We start from the raw sequence: 14,379 nt of genomic DNA, 5'->3' as shown, positions 1-14,379 counted from the left end.
TAGATATTTTTATTAACCCTTTGTTACATACACGTAAGCATATGGACCAAGAGGAAACGTCGGGAAAACAGTGATTTTAAGACACTTGGTTTTTTAATATATGCTTCCTTGAACACTTTACCGGCCATCTGGCTACTGAGACAGGTTGCGTTCATTACTGCGCAGCGCACCTGTACAGGTAAATATATCGAATTTAAAATTATTTTAAGACGAAAAATTTTTTTGCCATTACTTTTTAAACATTATTAGAAATATGAATTATAATTGCCAGGCATTACTGTGGTTGCTAAATATGCGCCAGACGCTATTTTTTATAAATAATAATTGAAAAATTTAAATCATTTTAGTATGTCTGAAATTTTAATATTATATTATTTACACATAAATAAATGCAAAATTAATTTGCCAGGCATTAATTCGGTTGCATTCACCAGCCAGATGGATTTAAAATTATAAAAATAATGTGTATTTTCAGCAAAACGATCGCTGGTTGGGTTAAGAACCTAGACAAACAAAAGATACGACAATTTCGGGGGTGAATATTGTCCGCACATGTTATTAACATGGGTCAGTCACAATAAATTCACAGTTTGTTAACTATTCTTGTCGAGTTTCTATTTAGTGAAAAGTAATTGTGATACAATATAATGGCAAATAAAATACAATGTGTGTTTTGCAAGGAAAAAAACGAGAATGTAATAACTTTTGTGGATGAAAAACTGTTGGAAGTGTAAAGACGTTTTGAGTGCGCGTATTAAATACAATTTAAAATATAATAATGTACGTACAGTTACCGGACCAAGTGAATACCACTGGTGGATACCATAAAAAATGTTACAATTCTTTTGCAGCCTTAATGGCTAAGTATCGTAACATATCTGACATTAATTCAGTTTTGTCAAATCTTCGTCATACATCAAGTTCTTCGCTGTCAAGTGTGAGTAATACAAGTTATATTATGTAATATACAGTCGAACCCGCTTATTAGAATACCTGTTATAGGAATATCCCGCTTTAAGGAATAGACATTTTAGCACTAAAAACGCTTCTACTAGCCACCAATGATCGGTTATTAGAATATCCCGGTTATAGGAATACTTTTGCTTGACACGAAGGCTATTCTATTAAGCGGATTCGACTGTATATCATATTCATAAATACAAGTATAAATTTTGATACGACTTCAATTTCATTTTATCCTTTTTTTTTCTATGATTATTTAATTTGAAAACATTAATTCAAACAATTTACCTAAATGAAAAAAATGATTCCCAGAATAAAAAATATTATTTTCTATTATGTTGTTGAAAATTTCGACAATAATTTTTATTTATTAACATTTTACATATTTAATTCTGTCATTATTAGCTAGGTTGAGATAAATAAAAATTTCTTTAAATACCGTAGGTAGATTTATTCCTGTCTCTTTCCGCCAGTCTACTCTACCGCTATCTTTCTGTAATAACTAATATATTACTGGAATACCCTACAACTTTAATTTGATCTGGCTGATGACTGCAACCGAGTTAATGTCTGGCAAATTAATTTTGCATTTATTTATGTGTTAATAATATAATATTAAAATTACAGACATACTAAAATTATGTAAACTTTTCTATTATTATTTATAATAAATAGCGTGTCTGGCGCGCATTTAGCAACCACAGAAATGTCTGACAATTATAATTATTGTTTCCAATAATGTTTAAAAAGTAATAACAAAAAAAATTTCGTCTTAAACTAATTTCAAATATATTTACCCGTATCTTTTGTTTGTCTTATTTCTTAACATAGATAGCGTACGTTTTGCTGAAAATATATATCATTTTAAACGATTTTAAATCCATCTGGCTGGTGACTGCAACCGAGTTAATGTCTGGCAAATTAATTTTGCATTTATTTATGTGTTAATAATATAATATTAAAATTACAGACATACTAAAATGATTTAAATTTTTCTATTATTATTTATAATAAATAGCGTCTGGCGCACATTTAGCAACCACAGAAATGTCTAGCAATTGTAATTCATGTTTCTGATAATGTTTAAAAAGTAATGGCAAAAATAATTTTCGTCCTAAACTAATTTAAAATATATTTACCTGTATCTTTTGTTTGTCTTATTTCTTAACCCAACCAGCGATCGTTTTGCTGAAAATACACATTATTTTTATGATTTTAAATCCATCTGGCTGGTGAATGCAACCGAATTAATGTCTGGCAAATTAATTTTGCATAATAATATAATATTAAAATTACAGACATACTAAAATGATTTAAATTTTTCTATTATTATTTATAATAAATAGCGTCTGGCGCACATTTAGCAACCACAGAACTGTCTGGCAATTATAATTCATGTTTCTAATAATGTTTAAAAAGTAATGACAAAAAAATTTTTCGTCTTAAACTAATTTCAAATATATTTACCTGTATCTTTTGTCTGTCTTATTTCTTAACACAGCCAGCGTACGTTTTGATGAAAATATGTATCATTTTAAACGATTTTAAATCCATCTGGCTGATGACTGCAACCGAGTTAATGTCTGGCAAATTAATTTTGCATTTATTTATGTGTTAATAATATATTATTAAAATTACAGACATACTAAAATGATTTAAATTTTTCTATTATTATTTATAATAAATAGCGTTTGGCGCGCATTTAGCAACCACAGAAATGTCTGGCAATTGTAATTCATGTTTCTGATAATGTTTAAAAAGTAATGGCAAAAAAAATTTTCGTCTTAAACTAATTTCAAATATATTTACCTGTATCTTTTGTTTGTCTTATTTCTTAACCCAACCAGCGATCGTTTTGCTGAAAATACACATTATTGTTATGATTTTAAATCCATCTGGCTGGTGAATGCAACCGAATTAATGTCTGGCAAATTAATTTTGCATAATAATATAATATTAAAATTACAGACATACTAAAATGATTTAAATTTTTCTATTATTATTTATAATAAATAGCGTCTGGCGCACATTTAGCAACCACAGAACTGTCTGGCAATTATAATTCATGTTTCTAATAATGTTTAAAAAGTAATGACAAAAAAATTTTTCGTCTTAAACTAATTTCAAATATATTTACCTGTATCTTTTGTTTGTCTTATTTCTTAACACAGCCATCGTACGTTTTGATGAAAATATATATAATTTTAAACGATTTTAAATCCATCTGGCTGATGAATGCAACCGAGTTAATGTCTGGCAAATTAATTTTGCATTTATTTATGTGTTAATAATATATTATTAAAATTACAGACATACTAAAATGATTTAAATTTTTCTGTTATTATTTATAATAAATAGCGTCTGGCGCGCATTTAGCAACCACAGAAATGTCTGGCAATTGTAATTCATGTTTCTGATAATGTTTAAAAAGTAATGGCAAAAAAATTTTTGTCTTAAAATAATTTTAAATTCGATATATTTACCTGTACTGGTGCGCTGCGCAGTAATGAACGCAACCTGTCTCAGTAACCAGATGGCCGGTAAGGTGTTCTAGGATGCATAGGGAATAATATATTAAAGAATCAGCTGTCTTAAAATAGTTGTTCGAAAACGTTGATAGCCATTTAGACTATAGCGTCTGGCACGTATTTAGCAACCACAGAAATGTCTGGCAATTATAATTCATATTTCTAAGAATGTTTTACAAGTAATGACAAAAAAAAATTTTGTCTTAAAATAATTTTAAATTCGATATATTTACCTGTACAGGTGCGCTGCGCAGTAATGAACGCAACCTGTCTCAGTAGCCAGATGGCCGGTAAGGTGTTCTAGGATGCATAGGGAATAATATATTAAAGAATCAGCTGTCTTAAAATAGTTGCTCGAAAACGTTGCTATTCTTGTTCTCATGATCATTTTTCAGTGCGTCATTAATTATGACGTCACATACTGTATTGGGTGTGTCGAGACTTATTTCATGTAATTATTGACGAATCTGACAGATGCCAGAATCGTACTTCGCCATAGGTGAAAAGCTTGTGGAATTAAACTAATTAGTAATTTAGTAGATTTGATTTTTACACAATATGTTAACATGTAGGTATTTTTTATAAAGGGGAATAAAATTAAAAAGTAAACAATATTGTTGATTAAATTTATAAATATGGAAACATTAAAAAATGACACAAAACTATCCATAAACTGTGTTATTATCTTCTTCTCTAGGTGCTGTCTCCGCTTCAAAAGTTGGCAATCATCAGAGAGATCTTTATTTCTGAAACCGCGGCTCTAAATAATTCATTGTTATTACATCCAAACCAGTTCCTAAGGTTCTTCAGCCATGAGTTACGTCTCCTTACTATGGATCTTTTTTTTGCATAATGACCTGGAGTATTAGATATACATCTCTCATCACATGTCCCATATATCTCAGTTTTCTTCTTATTTGTTAGTTCTTCTCGTTCCCTATGCGTAAGTCTCATTACCTCCACGTTGGCTATTCTATCTACTCATGAGATTTTTAGCACTCTTCGGTACATCTCGAATGTCTCTAGTCTCCTCACGCCAATGACTAACTTTTAACGAACTAAATTCTAAACCAAAACACAAAATAATGCACAAAAACGTTGTGAAACGCAAGGGAAGTCGAATTCGAATTTCAAAATGACAGGTACACAAAATACTGACCTGAATAATAACCGTGACTTGACTCTTTGACACTTCTAAAAAATGGCCAAAATGGACGAAGTTGTCGTCAAATGTTCGTAATACGTGTATTTGATTGGCTAGAAAAAACGCGCATTCTAAATATCAACGAATCAAACGTAGGTTAGGAATAGACATCTTATGTATATAACCATTGTAATGCTGCATTATTTTTGTGTTTAATCACGGAGCTACCGCTTTTTCCGTCTCATCTAACTTAATGCATTATAGAGAGAAATCGAAAAACTGTGACGCACTGAAAAATGATCATGAGAACAAGAATAGCTCTTATAGACCAATAGGGCATGTCAAAAATTACAATAAATAGTATATTGTGCAACAAGTGCAGAAAGGTACTAATTTCTCACGAGTTTGAAAAGTTGCGGTACGAGCGCAAGCGAGTGCCGCAATTCAAACGAGTGAGAAATTACCTTTCTGCACGTGTTTCACACTATACTTTTTCTACAAGCACAGTTTTTCCTAAAAATAAAAATCACAATTTCCAAACGACGATAAATTTTAAACTGTATTTAATTAATACCTACTAATCAATTTAAATTCCTTATACCTAAATAAATTGCACAGAAATCAGTTAAAAAATTAATGCACTGCCTTAATTTGTTTAAATTTAAACAATTATTACACATTATTGACAGTATATTTATGCAGTCACGGATTTACACAAAACCTACTTCATTCGACGTCTCTTGCACAGGTTGCTAAATCCTTATTGGTTATTTGATAATTATAAAATGTTTAATAAGAATAAAATTGTAAAATAAAACAGTTGTAACATCCATAATTTAGTTTCTATGCTATAGTTAAATATAATAATTGTCTTATAGGTTATATATTTGTCTAAAGTTTAACCACGGATGTAAACAGAATATAACGTTACTCAGAATGCGGTAGTCCACGGATGTAAACAGAATATAACGTTACTCAGAATGAGGTAGTCAACTGTGCAGAAAAGAACTTTGCGGCACAGAAACGTCACTTTGCGGCACAGAAACGTCACTTTTCTGCACACTAATGTCAAATATCTTATACTGTGAGAAAATATCAAGTTTGCTAACATAAAACCGTGCAGAAAAGTGCACTTTGAATAGTGGTTGTAGAAAAACATTATAACACTACAGTTATAATCAAACGTAATATACAGTACAAGACAAATGGACAATAAGTTGACAACAATTATTGTATAAGTCATGTTAAATTCAAAAATTAAAATTGGACATCTTCTATTTGAGCTAAGCATTCTGTAAATTCACGTACTGAATAAAAGGCATGGCTTATTAAGAATTTATTTAAAACTAGATGGTAGTGTATTAAAAAGTAGGGAGCATGCATATTCGTAATTAATATCTTTCATACATAGTTCAGAGAAATAAGGAAAAAAAATATCGTGTTGGTGACACATCCCCCTCCAGGCTGAAACCAAATTTTTCGAGTAATATGGTCATCTATAATAATAACCTATATGTTTCCTGCAGCCGATTTTGATGATATACATAGTTATAAACAAATGAAGATCAAAAAACGGTAAATTTTCGCTTTTTTCGTCTCTTACTAAAAAATTGGGCATTTTAAACAAATTTGAGAGTAATAAACTCATAAACCGTATAAAAAACTTCAATATGGCGTTCGCTGAATATGTCTATCCTTATTGGTTACTTAGAAAATTGCCAAATAAATCATAAATTTTGAGTTTTTATAAATATTCATAACTTATGTAAAAATTAACTTAGAACCTTCTTATTACATGGAATGCTGAGACTTATGGTGCTTAAATTACACCCTAAATTCCAAAGCAATTGGTCAAATAGTTTAAAAGTTATTTAATTTGTTTATCCAAAATTAATTTTTTTTGCAACACTGTAAGTCAGAAAATGATGAAGTTACAGTAATATTTTGGATAGTTTATGAAAGAAGAAAATTTACAGTATTAATTTAATTTAAAAAAAATGACAAAAAGTAATTATAGATATTGCAAAATTATTTTGCAAAAACATGTGAATTAAAAAAATGGGGGGGCTAACTTTGTCCCTAAATGTCCTAGAACAGTTGTTTTTCTTTCTAAATGTGTATAAAAATTCAGTCTTTCTAAATATGAAAAAATAATTTTTCTACGGGTAACGGTTAAAAAGTTATTCTAATTGTTTATAAGTAAGCAAAAAATGGACATGTTTTTGCAAAATAATTTTACACTGTTTAAAATTATTTTTTGTCATTTATTTTTAATTAAGGTAATAGTATAAATGTTCTTCTTTCATAAACTGTCCGAAGTATTATTGTAACCTCATAATTTTCTGACTTATAGTGTTGCAAAAAGAATGAATTTGGGAAAAATAAATTAAATAACTTTTAAACTATTTGACCAATTGCTTTGAAATTTAAAATATAATTTAAGTACAAGAAGTCTCGGCATTCCGCGTAATAAGAAGATTCTAAGTTAATTTTTACCTAAGTTACGAATATTTATAAAAACTCAATATTTATGATTTATTTTGCAATTTTCTAAGCAACCAATAAGGTTGGACATATTCAGCGAATGCCATATTGAAGTTTTTTATACGATTTATGAGTTTCTTACTCTCAAATTTGTTTAAAGTGCTTAACTTTTTGGTAATAGACGAAAAAAGCGATAATTTACCGTTTTTCGATCTTCATTTGTTTATAACTATGTATATCATCAAAATCGGCTGCAGGAAACATATAGGTTAATAATATAGATGTCCATACTACTCAAAAAATTTGGTTTCGGCCTGGAGGGGGATGTGTCACGAGAAAAACCTTATTTCTCTGGACTATACAACCCATGGTACAAAGACGACAGGTAGGATATTGCGCATGCGACTATCAGCTGATCGCCTTCTGTCGACTTCACAATGAAAGTTTTATCGATTTTTTTAGCTTTTGGTGAGATTTAAGTGGATTAGTAGGATTCTTAATGTGAAAGAATTATTATTAACCCCTTAATGTATTGACTCAAAAATTAGTTTATTTATAAGACAACTGAAGGGTATCTTAAAATAAGTTTGTTGTAATTTATTATTCTCAGATGTTTGATAGTTTAAACATTTATTGTTTTTAACCCGCCAGTGGTCGCTATATGAGATTTTCTCTCACGGTTTCAGAAAATTGCGCACAACTTTTTTTCTGGGAAATTATATGCGCTGTAGTTCCTTCTAGTCTCCTAACTATTCTCCCTCGACAATCTAATAGACTCGTCCGCTCAGATAGTGACTCAGTTTACTTAGTATCATCATATTGTTGAGTCAGTGCGCTTCATGTGAGATATTCTCGCATCAAGCGACCACCGGCGTGACCAACTGTGTATAAAAATTAATTTTATTTTTCCTTTTAAAACCTAAAATAATATCCTTTTATGATGTAGTAGAAGCCGCAGTGGATGGAGTTGATAGGAAAATCCTATATTATGTTTCACGGGTTAGTTGTAGATGGTCACTTACCATATATTTTTCAATGCTACATATTGGCGGCATCAATAGTCACATTTTATACAGGGTGTCCCAAAAGTAGTGGAACGGTCGAATATTTCGCGAACTAAACATCGGATCGAAAAAATGAAAAATACGTGTTCAATTATTTTTAAAAATCTATCCAATGACACCAAACACCAACCCCCACTACACCCCCTGGAGGTGGGGTGGGGGGTAACTTTAAAATCTCAAATGGAAACCCCCAGTTTTTCTTACAGATTTTAATTTGTTACATAAAAGTAAGCAACTTTTATTCGAGACATTTTTTAGAACTGTGGATAGATGGCGCTATAATTGGGAAAAACAATTTATCCTGATACTATAGGTAAATTATAGAAACGGTCTAATATCTCACGAAATACACTTTCAAATTAGAAACTAAAAAACAGATTTTTAATCTTTTTCGAAAACCTATCAAATAACACCAAACATGACCCTCCATCGCACCCCCTGAATGTGGGGTGGGGGGTAACTTTAAAATCTTAAATAGCAACCCCCACTTTTTATTATAGATTCGGATCCGTCATGAAAAATTAAGTAATATTTATTCGAAACATTTTTTAGAATTGTTAATAGATGGAGCCTTACTTGGAAAAATTCGATTTATTAGCGCCATCTATCAGAAATTTTAAAAAATGTTTGGAATAAATGTTGCTTAATTTTTTATGACGAATCCGAATGTGCAATAAAAAGTGGGGGTTGCTATTTAAGATTTTAAAGTTACCCCCACCCCACATCCAGGGGGTGGGTTGGAGGGTCATGTTTGGTGTTATTCGATAGGTTTTCAAAAAAAATTAAAAATCTGTTTTTTGGTTTCTCATTTGGAAGTGTATTTCGTGAGATATTAGACCGTTTCTATAATTTACCTATGGTATCAGGATAAATCGTTTTTCCCAATTATAGCGTCATCTATCCACAGTTCGAAAAAACGTCTTGAATAAGAGTTGCCTACTTTTACGTAACGAATCCAAATTTGCAAGAAAAACTGGGGGTTTCTATTTAAGATTTTAAAGTTACCCCCCACCCCACCTCCAGGGGGTGTAGTGGGGATTGGTGTTTGGTGTCATTCGATAGATTTTTGAAAATTATTGAACACGTATATTTCAGTTTTTCGATCCGATGTTTAGTTCGCGAAATATTCGACCGTTCCACTACTTTTGGGACACTCTATATAAAGATAATAATAATAAAACAGAAAAACGTTGTGTCTTTTTAAAGCAAATGGATTTATCGTTGATGAAACCTCATCTTTTTTGTAAAATTTTGTAAAGAAAGGCAAAAGTTGGATATGTGAGAGAAAATCTCACGCGCGACCACTCGCGTAACCTACCTAGCGACCAATGCCGGGTTAAAGCGTAGCTTTCTTAAAACTTTTGTAATTTGATGCAGTTAATAAATAAATAAATAATGTACAAATTTTGTATAATAATAGTTTTGAAGTTTCATTCGGTCAACAAATTATTGAATTTTAAACCGGATCCGCATCAATAAAAATTAATGTTGTGCGTTGTATTTGACACAAAGCTCGTGTGCGTTGAAATTTTTGTTGATGTGGACTGTGCGCCGCAGGGATTTATGCAAAAATATTTTCGTGACGAACAACGCACGCTATCGGACGTCTGGCGGTTTTTCAGTCGACTTCAAAGAAATTTTCGCCGCACAACGATGTTAGTGTGGACTTAATTATACATTTGTCGCTAAGTGGATTCGGCGGTACAACACACAAAATAAATATTTACGTCGTAAAAATACTTGAGCAGATTTAAATTTGTGCCGCAAATATTTTTTCTGTATTTTAAACGCTGTGTCTAGGTACACGCTAACGTGTACGCAAATAAAAAAAGTTAGGTACACGCGAATTAAACTTCATCAAGCAAGTGACGTTATTATTTAGCTTGCGCAGTGACGCTATTTTGATATGTTAAGTGTTTGTTTGATAGGAAAATATTTGTTATTAGGGGAAGGGAAGCAGAACTATTCAGATGTTCAAACTTAATTATTGTTATAAATCAATGTGTATATAAAAGTAGGTATTCAGGTAGGCAAAATAAATATTTAGTTGACATGACATGTACAAAACACTGTTAAAATAATTTTTATACATAAGTTAATTTTGTTCTGAAGCTATTTCCTTGTGGCATTTTTATATTTAAGTATTTTCGATGGGAAATAAGCCACAATTTTACCAAAAAAATGAATTTATTAACGTTTCGACGCTCAAGTCGGGTGTCGTTGTCAAAATACGAAATAATACTAAATAAACAAAAGTGTTGCTTAGTAAAAAATTCTTCTAATAATTTATTTAATAAGACTCATTTATATCGGCAATTCAGGCACGTATTATACATTTTAAAGTAGAAGACTTTAAAACTTTAGATGCGGTCACCCATACTAAAAGAGGAAGTCAATAGAAAGAAAATACCACGATTAGTAAGTCATTAACATATCGAGTTAGTACATATGTATTTTATATTTTAATATTATTTATATAATATCTATGTATTATTAATATTATTTATAATTTAAAATAGCATATATACATTAAAGTCAGAATTTTGTATTAGTTTTGAGAGTAAACTAAATGTAAGCCCAAATACTTACGATGTCGGGATAGTATCACGAGGTTTTTTCCTGGTTTTCCCTCGTGATTTACTACGGAATCTCTAGCGCGAGAATTTTACTGCCATCGTTGCATTTGGTTGTCTTTTTAAAGACAGATCACATGCTATGATTTTTTGTGGCGGATATTCTTGAGTTGGGGTTGATTTCATGTAATCGAATGAACTATCTTTTAGTAAAGTCGTCCCAGGAACGCAACTCATCAATATTGGCAATATCGTTTTAAAGTCTTCTACTTTAAAATGTATAATACATGCCTGAATTGCCAATATAAATGAGTCAGATTAAATAAATTATTAGAAGAATTTTTTACTAAGCAACATTTTTGTTTATTTAGTATTATTTTGTATTTTGACAACGACACCCGACTTGGGCGTCGAAACGTTGATAAATTAATTTTTTTTTGTAAAATTGTGGTTATTTTCCATCGAAAATACTTAATCATAAGTTAATTATACCAGATTATAAACCACTGCTGTTGTGTTTATTTTTATTTATACAGGGAGTTGAACTTGTTACGATTTTCATAGATAATTGGTTATAACTTTGTGAATACCCTGTATAACATAATAAACCTTTATATTTTTGTGATGGAGAAGTTAAGAAGATTTCGAACATAAAATAAAAAATATAGGGTGTTCCATTTAAAAAACATGTTTGATCTGCCACTATGTTATCGAACGCCCTGTAACATTCTATATAACTAATTTTATAATATGAAGCTTAAAGTTTGCTACAAGTTTTGTTACTAACTTTTATTGCTATCTATTACTGTAGCGGATCTAAGCTTTATCACACTAATCAATTGTCCTGTATATTTATTTTAATATTTCTGCTACCCTTAATCACGAATTTTTGTCTCTATCTTATTCATACTGTTTTAGAATGTTGTTAAACTCATTAATAGAGCTACATAATTGTCCACACTCCATAGTTAATTTAAAAAAAATACTAAACAAATAAAAAATAACAAAACTCTTTACTATTAATCAATATTAAAGGGTAAACACAACGTGATTAGTGATTAGACAAATTCTAACCACACTCTGACACTCACCATACCAGATACTTTTAAATACCACAGCATATACGCAGCTCAAAAAAGCGTGTACCAAAAAAAGAATGTGTGTGTACTTTATACGCCCGTAAGAAGTTATTTCAACGAAATAAATATACTTAACAGTTACAATACAAAAAATTAACAATAATTACCAAAAATTAACAATGCCAAATATAAAAAAAAAGTATGAATCGTCCGGGATTTGAACCCGCAATCTCGCGATTTCTCGATCTCTGGTCCAATGCTCTACCAACAAGGCCATCAAGGCGCATGCTAATGACGTTTCAAATATACATAATTACACATCACGCTGACAAGTGAAATATAAAAATAGATGTTTTATTATTTTACGTCCAAGGAAGACAAATCCAAAGACACAAAATTATAATAAAAAACCTTTTAGACCACCTTTTTCAAATTGCGCAAGTTGTATTATTAATATAAATGTTAATAAATGAAATATAAATATTTTGACGTTTCACAATTTGACAATTCACTTTTAACTGCAGTGCCTTAAAAATTTTAAAGCACTAGTGCTTTAAAGTAGTATTTTTAACGCTCCTATGGAGTGCTAAAAATTGCATTTTTAACACGTTTGTAGAAAAATATATTTAAAAACACTAATATATTCTTTCCACACGTTTTCTGGACTGATACATACATAAATTAAAACAATTAGTAACGAACTCCATACTGCCTGTGTGCGCATGCGCGCAGATTAATAAAATTTCACCCTCAATGAAATCGCGCCTAAAGAAGTATAACTTCAAAAACCCAGTCAGAGTGCACGCTAAATAGTGACGTCACTGATTTGATGACGTTTAAGCGTGTACCTAACTCTTTTATTTGCGTACACGTTAGCGTGTACCTAGACACAGCGTATTTTAAAATACAACACTCACACACTCATTTTTATTGATGTGGTTCCGGCTTTACAGAAATGATTGAAATTTAAAGATGGATAACTAAAATGTGAATATGTATATTGGTGATTTGATAAACTATATAAAGTATAAAAAGATACATAAATTCAATGTCCTTAATTACAAATTATGCTATTCTTTACCTAGGTCGGTATATTCTACAAAATATTTTTCCTATGCAAAATAGTTCAAATTTCAAAATTACCGAGTATTGTTATGGTCATTATGGAACATTATATGTCATTGTTATGGTCATTGTAGAACCTTACACTACTGTCTTTACGTCACAATATTGTTGGTTTCTTTGTGTTGATATGATTATATTGAATGCATTGAGGTATGTCTTAATAGACAAGGAGGCTCAAACAGACACAGGTTCCTCAAACCCACTAATTGTGTTCTTGAGTACACATCAGCTGTCTTGCATTTTAGTAACTTCTAACGTGATCATTACATTTCACTATTTTGACATTCATTTTCCTTTGGAGTCAAATATTTATATTATAGTCAGTGTGATTTTTAGATGATCTCCATGAGGACAAAGTGGAAATTTTGGAGGCAATAACTGAACATTCATCCCACGAAGGAAATTATACGAATCCACATGCTGAAGGAAAAGCATTAAATAAAAATAGGAAAGATGTGACTGGAAAAAGGCATTACAAATGTGAAATTTGTTTTAAGCAATTTAGTCAAGCAGGTAATTTGAAAGTACATTTGAGAGTGCACACTGGGGAGAAACCTTACAAGTGTGAAATTTGTTTCAAGCAATTTTCTCGGAAAAACCATTTGGAAAGTCATTTGAGGTTGCACACTGGGGAAAAACCTTACAAGTGTGAAATTTGTTTAAAGCAATATAAGGATACATGTAGTTTAAAAACACATTTAATAGTGCACACTGGGGAAACACCTCATAAGTGTGAAATTTGTTTTAGGACGTTTACTGTACTAAGTAATTTGAAAAAACATTTGAGATTACACACTGGTGAAAAACCTTACAAGTGTGAAATTTGTTTTAAGCAATTTATTCAGGAGAGTAATTTGAAAATACATTTGAGAGTGCACACTGGGGAAAAACCTCATACGTGTGAAATTTGCTTAAAGAAGTTCACTTCTACAAGTTATTTGAAAATACATACGAGAGTGCACACTGGAGAAAAACCTTACAAGTGTGAAATTTGTTTTAATCGATTTTCTCAGAAAGGCCAGTTGGAAAGTCATATGAGAGAGCACACTGAAGAAAAACCCTTATAAGTGTGAAATTTGTTTTAGGAATTTTAGAGAACGATGCCATTTGAAAACGCATTTGATGATACACACTGGAGAAAGACCTCATAAGTGTGAAATTTGTTTTAAGCAGTTTACTACAGCAATTCATGTAAAAAGACATTTGATGGTGCACACTGGAAAAAAAAACAAAGTGTAAAAATTAGTTTTTGCCGGTTTTCTCAAATAAATATTTTGAAACATCATTTAAGGACACAGTGGAGAAAAAAAACTCAATAATCATAAAACGTACTTAATATCTTTCATACAACCCTTGGTACAAAGACGACAGGTACGATATTGCGCATGCGACTATCAGCTGATCGCCTTCTATCGACGT

The 14,379-nt window shown here is 30.8% G+C and overlaps 1 protein-coding gene across 1 annotated transcript in view; it reads left to right on the top strand.

Annotated features, from left to right (window-relative positions):
* Window positions 1–13,087: 13,087 nt before the first annotated feature.
* LOC126878526 (zinc finger protein 678-like) overlaps window positions 13,088–14,379 on the top strand; it is an 8,415-nt gene continuing 7,123 nt past the window's right edge. Inside the window, exon 1 of the mRNA XM_050641282.1 lies at window positions 13,088–13,148. Coding sequence (XP_050497239.1) covers window positions 13,088–13,148 — 61 coding nt within the window. The remainder of the gene's footprint in view (window positions 13,149–14,379) is intronic.

The sequence above is a fragment of the Diabrotica virgifera genome, chromosome 1, assembly GCF_917563875.1.
Source record: "Diabrotica virgifera virgifera chromosome 1, PGI_DIABVI_V3a".
Classification (NCBI taxonomy): Eukaryota; Metazoa; Arthropoda; class Insecta; order Coleoptera; family Chrysomelidae; genus Diabrotica; species Diabrotica virgifera.
Note: the sequence above shows the minus strand (reverse complement) of the source record. Positions and strands in the feature narration are given on the sequence as shown.